Source organism: Lepisma saccharinum, chromosome 26 (genome assembly GCF_977018435.1).
Source record: "Lepisma saccharinum chromosome 26, izLepSacc3.1, whole genome shotgun sequence".
In the NCBI taxonomy this organism is placed as follows: domain Eukaryota; kingdom Metazoa; phylum Arthropoda; class Insecta; order Zygentoma; family Lepismatidae; genus Lepisma; species Lepisma saccharinum.
In genome coordinates this window covers 23,443,296-23,463,737 of record NC_139254.1, presented here as the reverse complement: position 1 = coordinate 23,463,737, position 20,442 = coordinate 23,443,296, and the positions used below count along the sequence as shown (strand labels likewise).

The following is a 20,442-nucleotide window of genomic DNA, read 5'->3' as shown; positions in this document are numbered from 1 at the left end:
AGAAGATTATTTCTAATATTACGTTACAAATTACCACTCTTGAAGCAAGTCAAAAATCTGCTTTATCAGGTTTTGCTACTCAACTTCACGATCTCAAAGAGAAATATAAACAACTGTATGTTGATGTAAAAATCAAACCTAGCTACGATGAGTTGGTTCGTACTATCAACGAACACTTGGAACCGGTATTAAGCAGACTAGATGACGTAGATATTCGTCAATTTTATTCTATGGAAATTGTTAGGTTACAAAGTGTTCTAAATGCTCGAGGGCACTGGACGTACGCTAATGCGGGCAATGTTTACAAATTATATCCGTACACTCAGGTACATGAATTTTTTGTTGATGGTAGTTTACGATTTCTGAAGTTTAGTTTTCTAAAACATGGAAAACATATTGAAGTTCCTCAGTTTACTATAGTGACCTATTGCATACTGGGATGAGTCTACCAGTAAATATAAAGTACATGACGAAGAACAATTATCAGTTTTTGATATTGAAATTGGTGACAAGCTAGTATTTGACATAAAGCGGTTATACCCTGAGGACAATACATTTTATGTGATATTCTCACTTCGAACTCGATGTCAAGACAAGATATAGTTCATGAATTACACAAACCAGCCCGTCGCAATTACAAGCGATTAAGTGTAGTAACAAAAGGTATAAATGATTTGTTTCAGGCTGATCTCATCGAGATGGCCCCTCCAAGGGTGACTTTAAATAATTTGGATAAGATAAATCATGGTTACAAATATATGCTTACAGTTATTGATACCTTTAGCAAATATGCATGGGCTGTTCCCTTAAAATACAAGACTGGTACTTGTGTTACCGAGGCTTTTAAGTCGATATTTAGTTAGGGAAGGATACCAAAATATTTACAGACAGATAGAGGGAAAGAATTTTACAATTCTACATTTGCTAAGTTAATGCAACAACATAATATTAAACATTATTCTACATACAGTGATCTGAAAGCTAGTATAGTGAAACGATTCAACAGAACATTAAAAAATCGCATCTGGAGACAATTCACTCTACAGGGCAATTATAAGTGGGTGCAAATTTTACTCGAGCTAGTTCATGATTACAACAATACCGTACACAGTACTATTCGTATGAAACCTGCTGAGGTGACCAAATCTGATGAGCAACGATTGATTTCTAATGTTTATTGTAAAAAGTAAACATACACTACCAAGAAGCCAAAGTTTAAAATAGGGGATCAGGTAAGGGTTAGTAAATATAAACAGTTATTCGAGAAGGGTTTTACTAAAAATTGGAGTACGGACTTATTCTTAGTGGTTCAAGTTTTACCAGGGAATAGAAATACATATATAATAAAAGATAATCATAACAAAATATTGAAAGGGAGATTCTATGAAGAGGAACTTGGTAAAACAAAATATCGAGATACATACAGCGTGTTTGAAAAAGAACTCGCTAGTTTTAATGTGTCCTAGAATCTGTACAAAGTGACATACATTATTCTAGTTTGTGGTGTTTGATTCATCAACTCTCCAAGTTTGGCACCCTTGCAGTTGGTAGGTCTGCTTGACCTTGAGACGGCACCAGTGCTGTGGTTTTTCCTTTGTTCCCTCAGTTCAGTTCCGGCGTTCGTGTAGTGCAGAGCAACTCAGCAACAATGTGTACTGCGCAACAGAAAGCGCAGTGTGTTATTTGGTTTGTGAAAACTGAGTCAGTTAGAACAGTGCAACGTAATTTTAGACGTCAGTATGGTGGTTAACCACCTACAGCAAAAACTATCCGTCATTGGCTAAAGTCTTTCAAGAAAACCGGTAGTGTTTTAAAAGGTAAATCACCAGGTAGACCGAGAACTTCCGAAGATGTTGTTGAACAGACCCGTGTTTCATGTGTTCGGAGCCCGAAGAAGTCATTGGCCAGACGTAGTCTACAATTAGGAGTGCCTAAAGGTACAGTGTATGATGTTGTTCGTAAAAGACTAAAGTTGCGCGCCTACAAATTGCAACTGTTACATGAAGTGAAACCTACTGATAAAATCCAAAGGTATGAGTTTGCTGTTGACTTTCTACACAGAATTGATGATGATGACAATTTTTTACCAAACATTCTCTTTTCTGACGAGGCTATATTTCATGTCAGTGGAACAGTGAATCGTCATAATTGTAGAATTTGGGGGGTAGAGCATCCACATGAAGTTATTCAGCATCAACGTGACTCTCCCAAACTTAATGTCTGGTGCGGTTTGATGGAAGATCGTGTGGTTGGTCCTTTCATTTTTGTAGAAAAAACTATAAACGGGGACGTTTACCATGACATGTTGACAGAGTACGTCTTTCCCCAAATGGACGATATTGAGGCGGAAAAGGGGCTGTGTTTTTCCAACAATTTGGCGCCCCACCTCATTACAGTAAACAGGTGCGTGCGGTTCTTAACACTCGCTTTCCAGGAAGGTGGATAGGTAGGGCTGGCCCAATACCTTGGCCACCACGAAGCCCAGACTTAACCCCACTGGTCTTTTTCTTTTGGGGCCACATAAAAAATGTTGTGTACAGTGCTAGGATCAGATACATCAATCATTTACGGGAAAGAATCGTCGCTGCGGTTGGGACACTTACACCTGAAATGTTGGTGAATACATGGCGAGAAGTGGAATATCGTCTCGACGTGTGCAGGGCAACAAATGGATCCCACGTTGAGGTGTACTAACATTGAACAAAACTTGAAGGAATCCTCTTTCATGATATGTACTCATTGATGTAAGTTTTCATTACTTTCCCTATTAAATTTATACTTAAAACTAGGGAGTTCTTTTTCAAACACCCGTATCTAATCGAGAAAATATTGAAGAAGAAAAATAATAAATTGTATGTGAAATGGTTAGGTCTGCCAGACAAAAGTTGGATAGAAGCAAACCAGGTGATTCTTTGACACCAACATGGAATGTATTACAGCGTTTACCAGATGTAGTGGAAACTAATAAAAAAAATGGAGAGTTGTTACCTGATAACATAAGATGCCTCATTGCAGGCCCATCAGGTTGTGGAAAAACCACTTTGCTGGTTGATAATTTCTTGCTTGCCCCCAACTGGCTAGATTGGAAAAATAGACACTTGTATGTATTATCAAAAAGTTTACAACAACCGAAATACCAACAACTCATGAATCTGAACGAGGGACTGGGCATAGATACATTTGCATCAACAATAAAACCTCTCGACCCATGTTTGAAAAATTCTGTTGTGGTATTCGATGATGTTATTCTGGAAAATCAGAATGAAATTAGAATTTTTTTTACACAGGGTCGTCACAAAGAAATATACTGCTTTTATTTAGCTCAAACTTATTCCAAAATTCCCAAACAATTACTACGAGATAATACAAACTTAATCTGTTTGTTTCGTCAAGATCATACTAATTTGAAACGTGTATACGATGATTATGTGGGAGGAGACTTAAATTACAACTAATTTTCAAAATTCTGTTCATCTTGTTGGAACAGCGACGATTTTGGATTTGTTTGTCACTATCGACATGACTCGAAAACCTAACAATGGTAAGTTTAGAAATAAAATCAACTACTTTTTAAACGTTGAAACGATATAAAACAACCATTAATCAAAAATAAATAAATATGACGAAACATAAAATAGAAGATAATTCGAAATTACGAGAGTACTTGTCCAAACGTTTCAAAGATTGGAAATCAGATAATCGAGGTTTTTACGAACAACACAAGCGTCAACCTATTATCGATGCAATCAGTGGTCTTGGTGAAGAGATTAAGAGTGTGACAGAACAAAATAAAAACCTCATCATTGAATTGGTACCTCTTACTGCTAAACATTATGCAGTTTCCCTCCTACGCCATTACCTAGTATCCACACTCCTCTGGTACTTAAGGAACCATCTGCTAAAGCAGCTATAGAAGAATCAGAGAAAATCGAGTTGGGTCCCCTGGCAAGGGATTACGTGAGTACTGGAAAATTCGAAAAAGATGAAGTATTTGGTTTGTATCCAACTATGGAGGGAAATGAAGGCGTAGTATGGAAAATTGGCAAGTCTAAAGTTACATTCGAAGGGGATAACATAAAAATTAATTTGGGTGGGAGAAACAGCTGGTTCAGATATCCTGGTACCGTAGGGCTATGGGAGCCCATTACCAAAAAACAACCAAAAAATTTTACAGTTTCAAAGTTACTCAGAAATTTTGACACTCTCTGATGCTTTGTACCAAAATAACGATGCTAGTCAAAAGCGTGTGAAATCGATCAGCGGGGATAAATACAAAAATCTGATTAATCCTATCTGGAATCAACTAAAAACCGGTAGTGGTATAAAACAATACAATACTCTACCTAAGCAATTTGTATGGGTAAACGATGTGAGAAAACTTATAGATAGGTTGCTGGTTATAGCAGGGGAGGAAAATGCTGGGAACAATAATTTCCATAATGAGAAAATGGGTATTGTAAACATGATTAGTAACAAATTAGCTAATTTTATTGTAAACGATCCTAAAGGTATAGGATACTTAATTAAAATTATCAATACTTTACCTCCTAAATTCTGGAATATATCAGAGGGTCGAGGTTTAGTGAATGATATTATTAATAAACTTCCGTTCGAGTTACACGTACCTGGTTACCAATATTGTAGTCCTGATACAAAACTTGAGAAACGAATAGAAAGAGGGGACAGGGGTATTAATCCTCTGGATGCAGCTTGCAAAGAACATGATATTGCATACAACACACACAAAGATCTAAATGATCGTCATGTGGCTGATCAAAAACTGGAAGAGGCAGCTTTTGAAAGATTAACAAGCAGAGATGCATCATTGGGTGAAAAAATAACAGCGCTGGGTTCAACTATTGCTATGAATACAAAACAAAAATTAGGGTGGGGTTTGTAATATAAATACCCTAAAACATAATAATAATAACAACAAAAACATGAAACCAAAAGGAGTTGTATACCAAATACCATATCATGATCTTAAAAGTTTAAAACTTAATTCGATTTTAACTAAAAAAACAACAAGAAAAGAAGAGGCAATGTATAGCCAAAGGAAACGGAATGAAATTATTACTCAGTACGCCACAATTAAAACGATTGCAAAATGCAAGAAAGAAAACACACAGTGGAGGATTTATATTCAGCATTCCAGCTATCCTGGCTGCATTGGGGGCAGTTGGGAGCTTAGCCGGGGGTAGTGCTGCTATAGCCAAAACTGTGATTGATTCGAAAAAAAAATAAGGCAGAACTAGAGGAGCAAAAGCGTCATAATCTTGCCATGGCAGTGGTGTGAAGTCTAGAGCACTCAGAAAATTAAAAAAAGAAGAAGCACTCACGAACCAAGACATTGAATCTTTAATTAAAATATTTAAAATTGTCTGATTCTTTCCCTAAAGGTAGTCCTCACTCTCGAGAATGTGGCGTGGTGAATTTGGACAAGTCCGAAAATGTTGGTACTCACTGGATATGCTATTATAAACAAAATGACAATGCTTTTATTTTCGATTCTTTCGGAGGGATACCCCCCACAGAATTAATTCGTTACTTGAAGCATGTTAAAATTTATTACAACGACGATCGTATTCAAGATTTCGATCAAATTATATGTGACCATGTTTGCATTACGATGCTCAGAATTTTAAAAAAAATACCGAACATCAAATTAAAAGATTTTCAAAAAGCTATATTATATATTAAATATGGGAATTTTTCATCTCTCCAGCGAGACTTCGGTTTTGAAACTACATCTTCACGATGATATTATTTATCCAAAATCCATAGCTCTGAGAGCATTCTACAGTATGTATCTGATACCAAATGTAACTACCTACAACAATACTACAGGGTGTACCACGAACGGCGCAACTGGGAATTAAGAGTGGTGTTACTTTGTAACCGAAACCTGTACATACATAAGTCATACATGCGATAAGAGGATTATTTGAAACAAACAGTTTACATTAATAACCCAAGAACACTTGATGATCTAAAAATAAACATTTGCACAGGCATTAACAATGTAAACCAATCAACCTTGCATAAAGTTGCTTCCAACATGATAAAACGTGTTGATGAATGCCTCAGGGAAAATGGTTGTCATTTTCAACATCTCTTGTAAAGCTACACTGCCTGTTACGCGCATTGCATGGTTGCCAGGAGTAGGTAAGTAACACTTTTTTCACCATAATTTTCATTTTCTTTTTTCCGGTTTCCAGTATTTCCATGTCATAGACCATCACTAAACACACCTTTTGTTGCCTTCAAACATTAACAGTGTTGCCACTGTACCTCATATTTTTTTAAAACACCCATTTGGACCGGTACGCTTTTACGAGGCATTTCAGGATTGGCTATACGCGAAAACGATCGGTTTTCTTCTCTGAACTATAGATGGCGAAATAGTCCACCTACCCAAGGTGGAAATTGACGTCCAAATTTCCGCACGAATGTTTGACATGCAATTTTCCATGCTTTGTGGAAAAATAAATTTACACTTTCACTTACATTTGGCAACACTGCATGAACAACACTGCACCCCGTTTGTTGTTTCTATGTTTAAAAATATCTACTTGGACAGGGCTAACATTTAATGTATGACTTATGCATGTACAGGTTTCGGTTACAAAGTAACGCCACTCTTAATTCCCAGTTGTGCCGTTCGTGGGACACCCTGTATATTAGTAGGTAATGAAAAAATAATTATTCCCCCCGGACAGCATAACTTATCTACTTTACAATTTGAACTTCCAACCACTGTCTTGCTTTCTCAAAATTCTGTAACACACAGAATAGAGATTGTAACTACTAATGAAACAGTGGACTTATCTACCATGGGAGAACTTCTAGGATTTGAGAACAATAGCAAATTAGAACCAGGTGTTAGGCACATAGGTAAATTTATACCAAAATTCTTAGCTGTTGAGACATTGAATATTCACTGTAACATTGCCAAATGCATGATTATCAAAGCAGAAGAAAATTCGATTGGTAGTCACAAGGAGACAGGTATCATTGCTACATTTAAACCGAATTCGGAATTTATGGAACCTATCTTCTATTCCCCAATCCCACCAGTCTATTTCCCTGTTTCTATTGATAAAGTTAATTACATAGAAATAACAATTACGAATGAGAAAAATGAAATCATCGATTTTGCCGGTGCTAATAGCACTGCGATAATAGAAATTAATATTTAAAAAATATAAATAAATACCAAGATGGAAAATATTGAGAGTTATGAATTACAGTCCTTCCCTCCAAACAGGAGGACATTTGCAAATTTGAATCAGCCCAACAAAGAGATACAGTATGACATCACGGTGAGAGACGGATTCATTCATCCACATAGATCTGATCTGTATATACCTAGGTAAAATTTGATATTGTAAAACAAAGTAGTGGTGAAGAATATCCAGCTACTGCTAATATAAAACTTATAGATAATTTTGTTCCATTCTTATTTTCTCAAATTGAAGTCAGAAAGCATGGTACAGTCATAGACAGGATTGATTGTCCTGGAATTACATCCACTACAGTGGGGACATTAAAACTGTCCAAATCATTGAGTGCATATTATAAAGTTGGTGGGTTTGAGGCTGGAACAAAAATTCAAGCAAAAAATCACAGAGTACTGTTCCCCATGAGATTGCTATTTGGATTTTTCTCTGATTATAAAGAAATTATGTGGAAAGGTGGTTTGTCATATTTCGCAGAGCACCCAATGATGATAATGCCATCATGAGATACAAAACTTTGAATGCAGATGGAACAGCTAATGAGGCTAGTTTACCAGAAGCTGGGAAATGTGTGATCCAATCTATGGAGTTGCGAATGACTATAGTTGAATATGAATCAAATTATGCTCTCAAATACAAAGCCAACATTTTGAAAAATCCTCAAATTCCGATTCAATTTTATACTTATCAATGCATTCAGAGGTCAGTGGAGGGTAAATTGTTTGAATTTGACCTTACTAATCAGTTCCAATCTTTGCAATATGACATGCTAGAGTTCGTAGCTGTGCTGTTTCAGACATGGAGAGATGACAATCAGGAAAAGGATTGCAGCCAGTTTGATAATTGTAAAGATAAAAATGTGTATCTGAAGAATGGCAGAAATGAAGTATTTCCTCGTGAAAATTACAATTTAAACATTGCAGAACAAGATTATATGAAGCTTATAGTGCTTTTAAACGAGTAACTGAAGGTAACATAGACATGTATTATAATCCAGATGAGTTCATAATTCACAGACCAATGTTTTTAATCAATGCGTCAAAAAGAAAATTGGTAGTTATAAATGATCGAACTAATATTAAATTAATATGTGAATTTCATGAAACTCTACCTGAAAATACTACATGCAGTGCAATTTTAATTGTGGAGAAATCATATATTTATGATGTAAAAAATGAAAGAGTGATAGAAAAATTTTAATAGGAGAGAATAATATATAAAAAATTAAACTACGTGTAGATATTTTTTTGTTATTTTCAAAATTTTGGTTTGATGTTAGGTTTATTTTTTTTCACATATGTTGAGTACAATTATTATTAACTTCTAAACTAAGGTGCCAACATTTTGAAAAATCCTCAAATTCCGATTCAATTTTATACTTATCAATGCATTCAGAGGTCAGTGGAGGGTAAATTGTTTGAATTTGACCTTACTAATCAGTTCCAATCTTTGCAATATGACATGCTAGAGTTCGTAGCTGTGCTGTTTCAGACATGGAGAGATGACAATCAGGAAAAGGATTGCAGCCAGTTTGATAATTGTAAAGTTAAAAATGTGTATCTGAAGAATGGCAGAAATGAAGTATTTCCTCGTGAAAATTACAATTTAAACATTGCAGAACAAGATTATATGAAGCTTATAGTGCTTTTAAACGAGTAACTGAAGGTAACATAGACATGTATTATAATCCAGATGAGTTCATAATTCACAGACCAATGTTTTTAATCAATGCGTCAAAAAGAAAATTGGTAGTTATAAATGATCGAACTAATATTAAATTAATATGTGAATTTCATGAAACTCTACCTGAAAATACTACATGCAGTGCAATTTTAATTGTGGAGAAATCATATATTTATGATGTAAAAAATGAAAGAGTGATAGAAAAATTTTAATAGGAGAGAATAATATATAAAAAATTAAACTACGTGTAGATATTTTTTTGTTATTTTCAAAATTTTGGTTTGATGTTAGGTTTATTTTTTTTCACATATGTTGAGTACAATTATTATTAACTTCTAAACTAAGGTGCCAACATTTTGAAAAATCCTCAAATTCCGATTCAATTTTATACTTATCAATGCATTCAGAGGTCAGTGGAGGGTAAATTGTTTGAATTTGACCTTACTAATCAGTTCCAATCTTTGCAATATGACATGCTAGAGTTCGTAGCTGTGCTGTTTCAGACATGGAGAGATGACAATCAGGAAAAGGATTGCAGCCAGTTTGATAATTGTAAAGTTAAAAATGTGTATCTGAAGAATGGCAGAAATGAAGTATTTCCTCGTGAAAATTACAATTTAAACATTGCAGAACAAGATTATATGAAGCTTATAGTGCTTTTAAACGAGTAACTGAAGGTAACATAGACATGTATTATAATCCAGATGAGTTCATAATTCACAGACCAATGTTTTTAATCAATGCGTCAAAAAGAAAATTGGTAGTTATAAATGATCGAACTAATATTAAATTAATATGTGAATTTCATGAAACTCTACCTGAAAATACTACATGCAGTGCAATTTTAATTGTGGAGAAATCATATATTTATGATGTAAAAAATGAAAGAGTGATAGAAAAATTTTAATAGGAGAGAATAATATATAAAAAATTAAACTACGTGTAGATATTTTTTTGTTATTTTCAAAATTTTGGTTTGATGTTAGGTTTATTTTTTTTCACATATGTTGAGTACAATTATTATTAACTTCTAAACTAAGGTGCCCCCAAGGCAAAGTATGGATTCCACACTCGAGAATACACCTCTTGTCGTCGTGTGGATCCAGGGCTACTTTTTTTATTTTATTCGTTGTAATCTCATGGTTTGAGCTTTGTATTCTATTATCCTCTCGAAGTATCCTCGACTGTGAATAAAGGCAATCAATATAATCTTGGAATGTTAGTTTGTTTTCCACGGTATCTTTGCACGTTCCTTTTGCTTTCTTCGTGACGCTGCTCTCTGTTCTGAATGTATACATCTTCGAACGCAAACCAGCAAACTCAACAATAATATCACCGTTACATTCATCTTTGAACTTGCCTAGAACCTTCTTGTTGTGGGAAGGAAATCCAAATCTGTTGGGTTGAGGATAGGAAGAAGTGTCGAAATACCCAAGCATGGAAGGATGTTTAAGATCTTCGTAGAGGTTAGATGTTTGTATGTCATAAATAGAACTATCGGTGTCTATGTACAAAATTGACAGCTTATCATTATAGAAAGGTTTCATAATATTATAATGAAATTCGAACATGTACAGTTTTGACAAGTCGAGAACTGTTGCACCAACGTAAATAGGTTTTCTGAATTTTTAATTTTATATCTAGATTAAAAAGTGTTAAATTCTCGTTGAAAATTTTTAGCGATTTGAATCTAGGATCAGATACTAATTTTCTACATTTATTGTTATCTGAAACCAATTTTATGTCTACATGCTTTCTGACGTTCTCCATCGTTTTTCCATAAACGGCATTATTCATTAATTTATAAAAATCTTCATCTAATTCTGAAATGGCAGGTGTTCTGTATCTCGTGTTGGTCTCAATATAAGATTTTAACTATGGAGAGTGTTTGAACTTTAGAATTCTTCTCACATTTACTACCTGAACACCCTTCCCAATCAAAAGCTCGATATTCTTGTAGTGGACGACATATCTCTCTTTTCTCTCCAGAGTTAACATAAGCTTGCTTTGATTAGAATCAAGTGGACATTTAATTTCGGGAGCCGGAGGTAAATCGGAAAAAATATCATGCAAATTATTTGGAAATTCAATGTCCACCTCAATAAACAGACCAAATTCACGATCATCGAAATGATTAATATCAATTGAAATAGGATCCATCCACTCGAATCCTCCGTATGGAAGTTTTTGTATCATTGCAAACCCGTAGAGATTATTTACGTCAGCGTAAAATATGTAATTCGATGGTCGATTTGCATCGTATTGATTCTCAGACATGTGAATATTGTTTGCTTTTGCATGTCTCTGCGAGCATTGCACCATTGCATTGTTCGTCAGTAAGTTTACTTGCTAAAGCATCAAGACTTGCCGATAGGAATCTAAAAGAATCTAGAAACCTCATCTCTATGATTTCATTCGTTCCTGGAATTTTAACTTTTTTACTTATAGAAATATAACGTTCTTCGTTTTGAGCAAGAATATCTATTCTTTGCGGTTCACTTTCAGTTCTCGAACTGAAACTGGAATGAAACCGGAGTATACATGTCCGAACCAGAACTGGAATGATCTGATGATGTACGTCCAGTTCGGCACGGAATGAAACCATTCGGTTCATTTTCAGTTCTCGAACCGAAATTGGAATGGAACCGGAATATATATGTCCGAACCGTAACTGGAATGATCTGAGGTTATAGTTTCAGTTCGGCCCGGAATAAAACCTTTCGGTTTAAGTTCAGTTCTTGAACTGAAACTGAAATGAAACCGGAATATATCTATCCGAACCGTAACTGAAATGATCTGGGGTTTTAGTTTCAGTTCGGCCCAGAATAAAACCTTTCGGTTCGCTTTCAATTATCGAACTGAAACTGGAATGAAACCGGAGTATATATGTCCGAACCACAACTTGAATGATTTGGGGTTTTAGTTTCAGTTCGGTCAGGAATGAAACCTTTCGGTTTACTTTCAGTTCTCGAACTGAAACTGGAATGAAACCGGAGCATATCTATCCGAACCGTAACTGAAATGATCTGGGGTTTTAGTTTCAGTTCGGCCCAGAATAAAACCTTTCGGTTCGCTTTCAATTATCGAACTGAAACTGGAATGAAACCGGGTATATATGTCCGAACCACAACTTGAATGATTTGGGGTTTTAGTTTCAGTTCGGTCAGGAATGAAACCTTTCGGTTTACTTTCAGTTCTCGAACTGAAACTGGAATGAAACCGGAGCATATCTATCCGAACCGTAACTAGAATGATCTGAGGTTGTACTTCTATGTACTTCGGCCCGGAATGAAACCCTTCTATTCATTTTCAGTTCTCGAACTAAAATTGAAACGAAACCGGAGTATATCTACCCGAACTGTAATTGGATGGTCTGAACTTTCACTTCCAGTTTGGCCCGGAATGAAAGTTTTCAGTTCAGTTTCAGTTCTCGAACTTAAACCGTTTCCAGACCCAAATGTTAAGGATCTGGGCGCGTTTTGCTATGTTTGACATCGAGAAAAATACTGAGTAACTTTTACATTTTCTTCATTTAAGAACTGTATCTCACATTGCACTGGCAATTGTACTTTTTTGTAATTATCTGTGAAATGAAAACGAAAAGTTTATATGAATCAGCCGCGTCACTTTTACCTCAGTTGATTCAGTTTAAAATGGCATCGAACAATGGGATGAAAATTAACTGTGAAAAAAAGTTACGTATCTACATTACAGTAACCAAATTGTAGTTAATCAAACATACATTTCTGAAAGTAGCGTATGACATCACAGTACAGCAACCAAATTGTAGTTAATAAAACAGATACAATTCTAAGTGAGCTGTTGCTAGCTTCATTAATGTGTCCATTTTCCTGCAAAACTACATCAATAAGATTAATACAGGTTAGATTTTCCTATGGCAGCAAATTTTCCAATTCATGGAAAATGGCATTTACTCTTTTGTATGTAATTACATAATTTTGTTTGGTTTTCTGAATTCCTGAAAATAGAAAATTAAAATAAAATAGTGTATGAACTGTTAATTTATGAAAAACGCAATAAGCATCTATCCTCGATGGATATTTTCACACCTACAAATAACCATGGATTAAAGAAAAAGCACTTAAAAATATGCTTCACAAACTTTGGTTGATTGTAAATGATACATGTCATAATTTTGTAGTAAGAGTTCCTCCTCCTCGTTTGTAACCTAGTATTTGCACTTTAACAGATATTATTTAAATTTTGAATAAAAAAGGAAATTAGGTCATACATAAATCTTACAATGTTAATCTTTTAAATGTCTTTCCAAACGAGAATTATGAAAAACGACAGAAAACATGTGAGCATGAAAGACAATGACTATTCACCTTCCTCCTCGACGAACTCGTAAACACTACTGGAGCTAATAGAGGAACTGAAAGAATTTTCATCTTGGTTTAAGGCTGGCAAGTGCTGATCAGAACGCTTTTGGAATAAAGCATTCGTCCGCAAGACCATGAGATCATCAAGTGTTGGAGAGGAAAGGTTGTACCTCAAATCTGACATTACAAACTTCACACTTGAAAACAACCGCTCCACGTTTACCTGGGTGGCTGGTGCAGTCAAAACCACCGGTGTCGGGAAAAATGCGCCCGGGAAAAGTGCGCTCTCGCAATAAAAGTGGGAAAAATGCGCCCTCTCAAGAGTAACCACAATGAAAAGTGGGAAAAATACGCCTTGCACTTGCCTTCCCCAGTTCCCTATTGAAAGAAAATGTATTGTGGTTTAAGCCGACAGTGTGTCGATCAAACTTCTTTCGTGGCCGCAGAACCAATGACCACCACTCTTGGACAATGCCGATATGAGAATTGTTTCTTGAATTGCGCTGCAGCTGTGGTGAAAAACACGATTCCAATGTGGATTTGATTAAATCTTGTATGAACAGGGTTATTTATAGTACCTGGGTTTAAACAGTTTGATGGCATGGCAGTCGGGTAGGAGGCCACGTGATTGGTTGGGAACGGGAATGCAATGCGATGTAAGGCACTGTTGGAAAATACATACTTCCTGTTCCCTTCCTACATGTGATGACGCAATAGAAACTGGACCGGACGGACGTAGTGACTAGTGAGTCACCTACTGGCTATTTGAATCAACAATGTTATTTTTTTATGTTGTAACAATATTTCATTTATTTTGTTATAATTGAAATCTGGGCTATAAAATATGAAAAATGACACCAAACACGACCAAGATATACGAATTACAAACATATTGCCACTCAGAAGTAATAACTACGTATCCATATTATTATGTAGCGTATTGGAAGCAATGAGTTCGTGTTTGGTGTCATTTTTCTCACTTATTTCATACAATTTTTAGGTATATAAAATATTGAGGATTCAGGGGGTACACAAAAATATTCAATTATGTCAAGGGGGACTCTCAGGCAAAAAATTAGAGAAACACTGCCTTAATGGCATTTCGGATCTTATCTATTTCCAAATATTCGGATCTGGCAGCCCCCAAAATACCAAATTGTTCACTACGAAGTTTTATTCCGAAACAAAACTTAAACTGAAAGTACACGGAGGGTTAAGTGGCCGCGGTGGCTCAGTCGGTAACGCGTCTGACTACCATGCTCAAGGTCCCGGGTTCGATCCCCGGCCGGTTCAAATCCGGGAACTTTTCTAACGTTGGAAGCGGCCCCGGCGCCCACCCAGCGTCGAATAACATGGGTACCTGGGGGAAACCCTGGGGGGTAAAGGCGTTCAGGGGCGTGGTGCTGATCACATCACCCCCACTCACGACCGGATCAAGAAAGTGTGGGGCGTTACCCCCACACCCCCTATACGCCTTCATGGCGTGGTGCTAAGCACAGGGGAACACTTTACCTTTTTTTTTTTTTACACGGGGGGTTATGGTGCACCAGAATGTAGCGAAACATTTCAGTTCAGGTTCGGGTGCGAACCAAAAGTGTTCACAATGAAGTTTTATTCCGGAACTGAACTGAAACTGAAAGTACACGGAGGGTTATGGTGCACCAGAATGTAGCGAAACATTTCAGTTCAGGTTCGAGGGCGAACTATAAGTCGAACTGTTTCAGTTCGAGTTCAAATTCGGTTTGCAGACCCTGCTTTTGGCAATAATTTTCCCTTTATGGTCCTTTTTAGAGTAAATTTTTCCCTTTTAAATCCGGTCTTTAGTTATCGCTAAGGATTTCATCTGCAACTTAAGTCCGCATCACACGGAACTGGAATTCCAGTACGTATGCCCTAGTTGGCGCTGGACTGGCTACCAATTTGCTAGTTTTCGCCTCACACGATACTTATCAGCGTACTTGTCGATAGACTTCTGTTCCCATACGAGGGAAGTTGTAATGGCGGCCGCGTGAGATGTAAACAATGTATCACTACATATTTTAAAAAGCCGATAACTATTCAACCGAGAGGAATAACGTTTGGTATTAAACGTTATTAGGTACAAAACAATGGCGCTGCTGAAATACATACTTTACAACGTTTACTGTACACGTATGGAAGAATATTTTAGTTGTTTCAAATGTAACCACCGTGCACTCAGCATAGATGGTGTAACTCAACGCTCCTTTCATGCTGTATACGTTATACATTGCTGGAGTAACACTCGGAAACCACAGACAAAAGCGCTCCTTTGCACACACACAGATTATCTTCACATGGCGAAACTTTGCTCTGATTGACTGTTCCACAGAATCCAGTCGAGGAAAGCAAGTAGCAATTACAACATGTCCTATTCCTCCAAACCAGTCAAGCAGTCAGCCAGACGGCCATGATTGCTACCTAGAAAGTTAGTTCAGCGCCAACTAGGGCATTCCTACTAGAAATCCAGTTCCGTGTGCTTTACACGAGCTTTTTACGAGGCTTTGATGGTTTTGCCAAACTATTTCAGATCGGTGGAGGTTCAATTTGCTTGAACCAGGAAACGGCTAATGCCATTCTAAGATATTCAATGCTCATTTTTCCCAACATACAGTCAAATGGGAAACTCATCTATCAATTAATTATCGAACTTACGTTCTCAGTTTGATACTCTTTCATGTTTTCTTCATTTTCTCAGGTTATCATTTCCTTCTGGCCATTCTGCGATTGCATTTTACACCTTCACTTTTCTGGCGGTGAGTATGTATACTGTTCTTGCATTCGTAGTTATAATGATGGTATTGACGTCTTGCCTCACATAAACGTACAGCGCGTACAGTGGGATCCACAAGTATTGGTCGGCAAATTATCCATGACTACTTTCATTAATTTCTCTCTTGTGTCCTGTTATTTTTTAAGGAATGAACTTTCACTTATGCGGATGCAGAGGTTGGCAACAGAATATTTGACCTTTTGTTCGAATTCTTGAAGTTCTCATAAACTTGGTGATAGACAATTTGCTTGATAATACTCATGGGTCCCAGAGTATAGGCGGACGTACAGTGGGATCCATTAGTATTGTCGTGCAAATTGTACATGACTATTTTCATTAATTTATCTCTTACATGCTGTGTGTTTTTAAGCGATGGATTTTTATGTATGCTGGTGCAGAAGTTGTCAACAGCTTGTTTTGAGTTTTCTTTTAATTTTTGGAGCTCATGTTGGGTCAAATGAAGTGCATGAACATGGTGATGGACAATTTTCACGGTAATACTCCTGGATCCCACTGTACTACTTGACAATTAACTATTGGTTGTTAAAATTATATTATGTTTAAATTTTTGATACAACAAGGATAGTTGTACACAAGCAGTGGCGGCGATTAGGAGGGCAAGGGGAAACAGTTGCCCCCTCCCACTTTTTATCAATTTTGTCCCTGCACTATGCTAAACCTTAGGACCAAAGGACCTAGTTTTGGCACCTTGCCCCATAGTTTGGTACCCAACCGCCGCCATTGTTTACAAGTATAGGAATGGCACAAAGAAAAGACAAGGTCAATTCGAGAACGAGACTAGATCGAAAACGAAACGACCTCTGTGTAATCTAGACGAGACCGAGTCCAGCCGTACGAGAATCTTGGTCTCGTTCAAGACATGGGTAAACTGTAAGTATATCATGCTTGAACATTTTGCCATAAGGAAAGTTATTTTACCACGTTACTTACTCAAACATGCCAAACAGATATCTGCTTCATTATTTATAGATAAGCCATATACGAGGGTCGAGGTATAAGTCGTGGCAACATTTTTTTCCTCGAGAATGCAGGACCGGTGCAAAATTTCGAAATTTACAAATTGAAGAGTACACTTTATGGAATTGAACAATTTATGAACAAGGGAAGTCATGTGTACCAGGGGTTGTCAGGGAAGTGTCAAAAAAACATTTTAAAATGTATCGTTCTCTATGCGTGTAGTATTTAACAGTTAAAAGATAAACCAACTGCTTTGTCATCATGCGCGTGCACTCCAGTGCAAAGGCCAGCATTAGTGGCACACAGCATAACTGTTACAAATTACTTCTTTAACTTTTGGTTTTTCATTATTTCTTCCGTGTTGCCTCAACCCTCCAAAGTTCGTTCTTTTCCGATATGGGGCCATCAACACCCTCTCCTGGCGTGTTGCCAAAATGTCTGCGTAACACTCTGGCCAGCCTGTAGCCTGCAATGCCACCAAGGTCGCGAAAAATCAACAGGCGACCTTGGAGGATCCAATGGGAGGGTAGGTTGGTGCAGGCATCCCCCCCCCCCCCAATCGGCTAGGGCTGAAAGAAAGCCAGAGTGCCATCGTGTCAGTCTGTTGATGTCCTCAGTGTTGTTGCGAACTGCACGATTAAGTGTCCAAGTGTTCTGTATACTGTCAGCAATGTAGCATATCCGCCAAGCTAGTTTAAAATTTATATTCATAAATAAACTATAAAGTTTCAAAACACAGGAGAAACACAAAAATATTATTGCTGATATACGGATGGCATATTCTATGTGAAGAGAAACGTTTCAGGGCGTTCGGTCTATTAAGACAGCTAACATGTCCATGGACAGATCCGCGAAATAGAGTTGGCAAAACTCGCTGGCAGCGGTCACACTTTTTTCAAGCTGTTTGCGAGGTGAAAAGTTACTGTTTTTCGGGTGGGTGAATTTCTATTTGTTTGCTTCAAAAACTTTAGTGTTGGCATTGTTTACTATTTACTACAGAAAGAAGTACATGGTGCCAAAGTGAATTTGTGAATATTGCAATGTGTGAAATTCTTGAAAATTGTTTAAATTATTCGCGATCGTCTGTTGCATTAAATACGTTTGACAACAGACCAACTGAAATTCGAAGAAATGAACAACTGCGCCAGGACATTCATCTTTCCTCTTGGAGACATTAAGGAAACAGTATCAGGTAGAGTGTTAATTTTTTTCAGTATAATGTACCATGTAGAAGCAATGAATTCTTGGTTTTCTTAATTTTTTGGGATCTGCTTCCCCAACGGAAAATGTCACCGCAGGCCACTGTTTGTCACAGTATAGCTAAATATCTAAAATAGCATATAACACATAACAGACGATGAGGAAATTGGGGACACTTTGAAAACATTTGGTGAAAAGTTACATTTAAAATACGTCAAGTGAATGTTATTGGTTCATGAATTATCAACTTTGATTGTTTATTGTGTGGCAATAAAAGTTAGACTGGGGGAGCAACCGTGGACAATTTACACCCTACAAGTTGACGACAAACGGCGTTTAAAGGTATAAGTTTCTTTTCCTTGTCGATGGCAATCTACAATCAGGTACGTTTGGGAGGAGGGTAAGCTGCCCGGGCCCCTCTGGTCGAGCCACTACACCCCTGATTATTATCATAGACATCGTCTTCTTATATATTAATTAGAATCCATTCGACCACCTGAACACATATTTAAAAATAATAATGAACACTCAGTCGTAAAGTTATTTGTGATGTGGCTCTTACAATATATTTAGCTATGATTGTTGACATACATACTAAGTTCACGGACAGGAAAGCAAGCAAAAGTGGATCTAGGTATTCAGTTCTCGCTTCAAGAATTTTGCTTTGAATTGTCATTGTTGACCCACGTCTATTTTGTAAATCTATTTTTTTTCCCACACAAGCGACACTATTTGTTGTATTTCTGGGATTATACAATATTACAAGAGCGCATAGAGAACATTGCGGGAACCAGAGATCCCCCCCCCCCCCCACCGTCGCCACAACGTCACTGTGTTTTGACAAGTGACATCTGCTCAATTCTCTCCTGTAATCCGTATCAATGCTACAATAATTGAATACTAAATACTCTACGCGTCAGAGTGAGACGGCTACTGTCGCCTTGAAATCACGTGACCCGGGGTTTAATTCCCAGAGAAAGTACAAAGCCCAGATGTTGGGAACCCGCATTAAACCGTACGTAAAGTCCCGATTAGCCTATCTGATCATAAAGTGGACTTAAAACACACATCTCAGTTGTCAACATTCACTAAATGCTGAGGAGTAAAGATGCAAATGTTCGTTTAGGTTTGCATGGGCTCCGGATCACGTACTCAGGGTCTTCTGTTTTGGAATTACCCTCGCATAATTATTGAAAGAAAATATATATGACATTATTTGTAATTTCAAACACATAATCTCCACATGACAAGTTCATTTGCACATCGGAACAAATATATCTTCAGATTCTTGATTCACTCTTCTTTAGGATGTAAGCTTCGCAGTTTCTCTGCCACGAAAGTCGAATCTCGTTGCCCTTCCTGGATAGGCTGCCGTTTCACTATGGGAGGAGTTTAAAGCGTTCCAGCTCGCGTGGAATTTTCCTCAAACAGAAACAAGGCAAGAATTAGGAATATGCCACACAAAACATTTAATGTGAATGCTGAGGGAGATGTGCGTGCGTTTACTACAAGACTGAAAGGGGATGAAGGGAAATTTCCCCTCTCTGTATATTTTCTTTCCCAGCCTTTAATTTATTTTCCAACCAGGAAAAATAATTTCCCCTCCTAGATTTTCTATAAGCCGCGGTAGCTCAGTTGCGTGAGGACGGTTTGTGTACAAAATGTCAAGAGAGAGATATTCTCATAAGTTAACCCAGTGCGACAAAATGAAAGAGGCTTGGTTACGTTTACAGAAATGCATCAGTAGTAATTGCCGTTTGCCAAAAAATGCAACAGTCGACTATATAAATTAAAGCCAGGGTTCACATACTTCCCACAGACCAAGCAAAGATCAGTGCAGTGGTCAATAGCCACATTTTTTGAGTATGGGTATAATGAAAAATGTAATGAATGTACTTTTATAAAATTATGTCACGAGTATGCAATACAATATGACATATGGAATAAAAACCTATGTATGCGAATTATTTACATATAGTGCTTGCTGGAACTTAAGAGTTGCAAGTTAAACTTGTGTCAGTAAATGCTGCATATTACTTGTGTTTAAGTTCAACATATTATAATGAATAGTTAATACATAAAATAAAACTGATGTTTTTTAAATGTTGATAGAGCACCTCACTACCACGCTGAAGACTCGGGTTCGAACCCCGGGGCAGTTTTCCTGTTTCTGCGCGGCTCTGAGATCCACCCACCTTCATATCAATGG

The 20,442-nt window shown here is 37.0% G+C and overlaps 1 protein-coding gene across 2 annotated transcripts in view; it reads left to right on the top strand.

Annotated features, from left to right (window-relative positions):
• The window catches only part of LOC145979324 (putative phosphatidate phosphatase), a 126,581-nt gene that overhangs the window by 75,315 nt on the left and 30,824 nt on the right, over positions 1-20,442 (top strand). For both annotated transcript variants that reach the window (XM_083112173.1, XM_083112174.1), the window contains exon 4: positions 15,981-16,038. In XM_083112173.1, the coding sequence (XP_082968299.1) occupies positions 15,981-16,038 (58 nt within the window). The remainder of the gene's footprint in view (positions 1-15,980; positions 16,039-20,442) is intronic.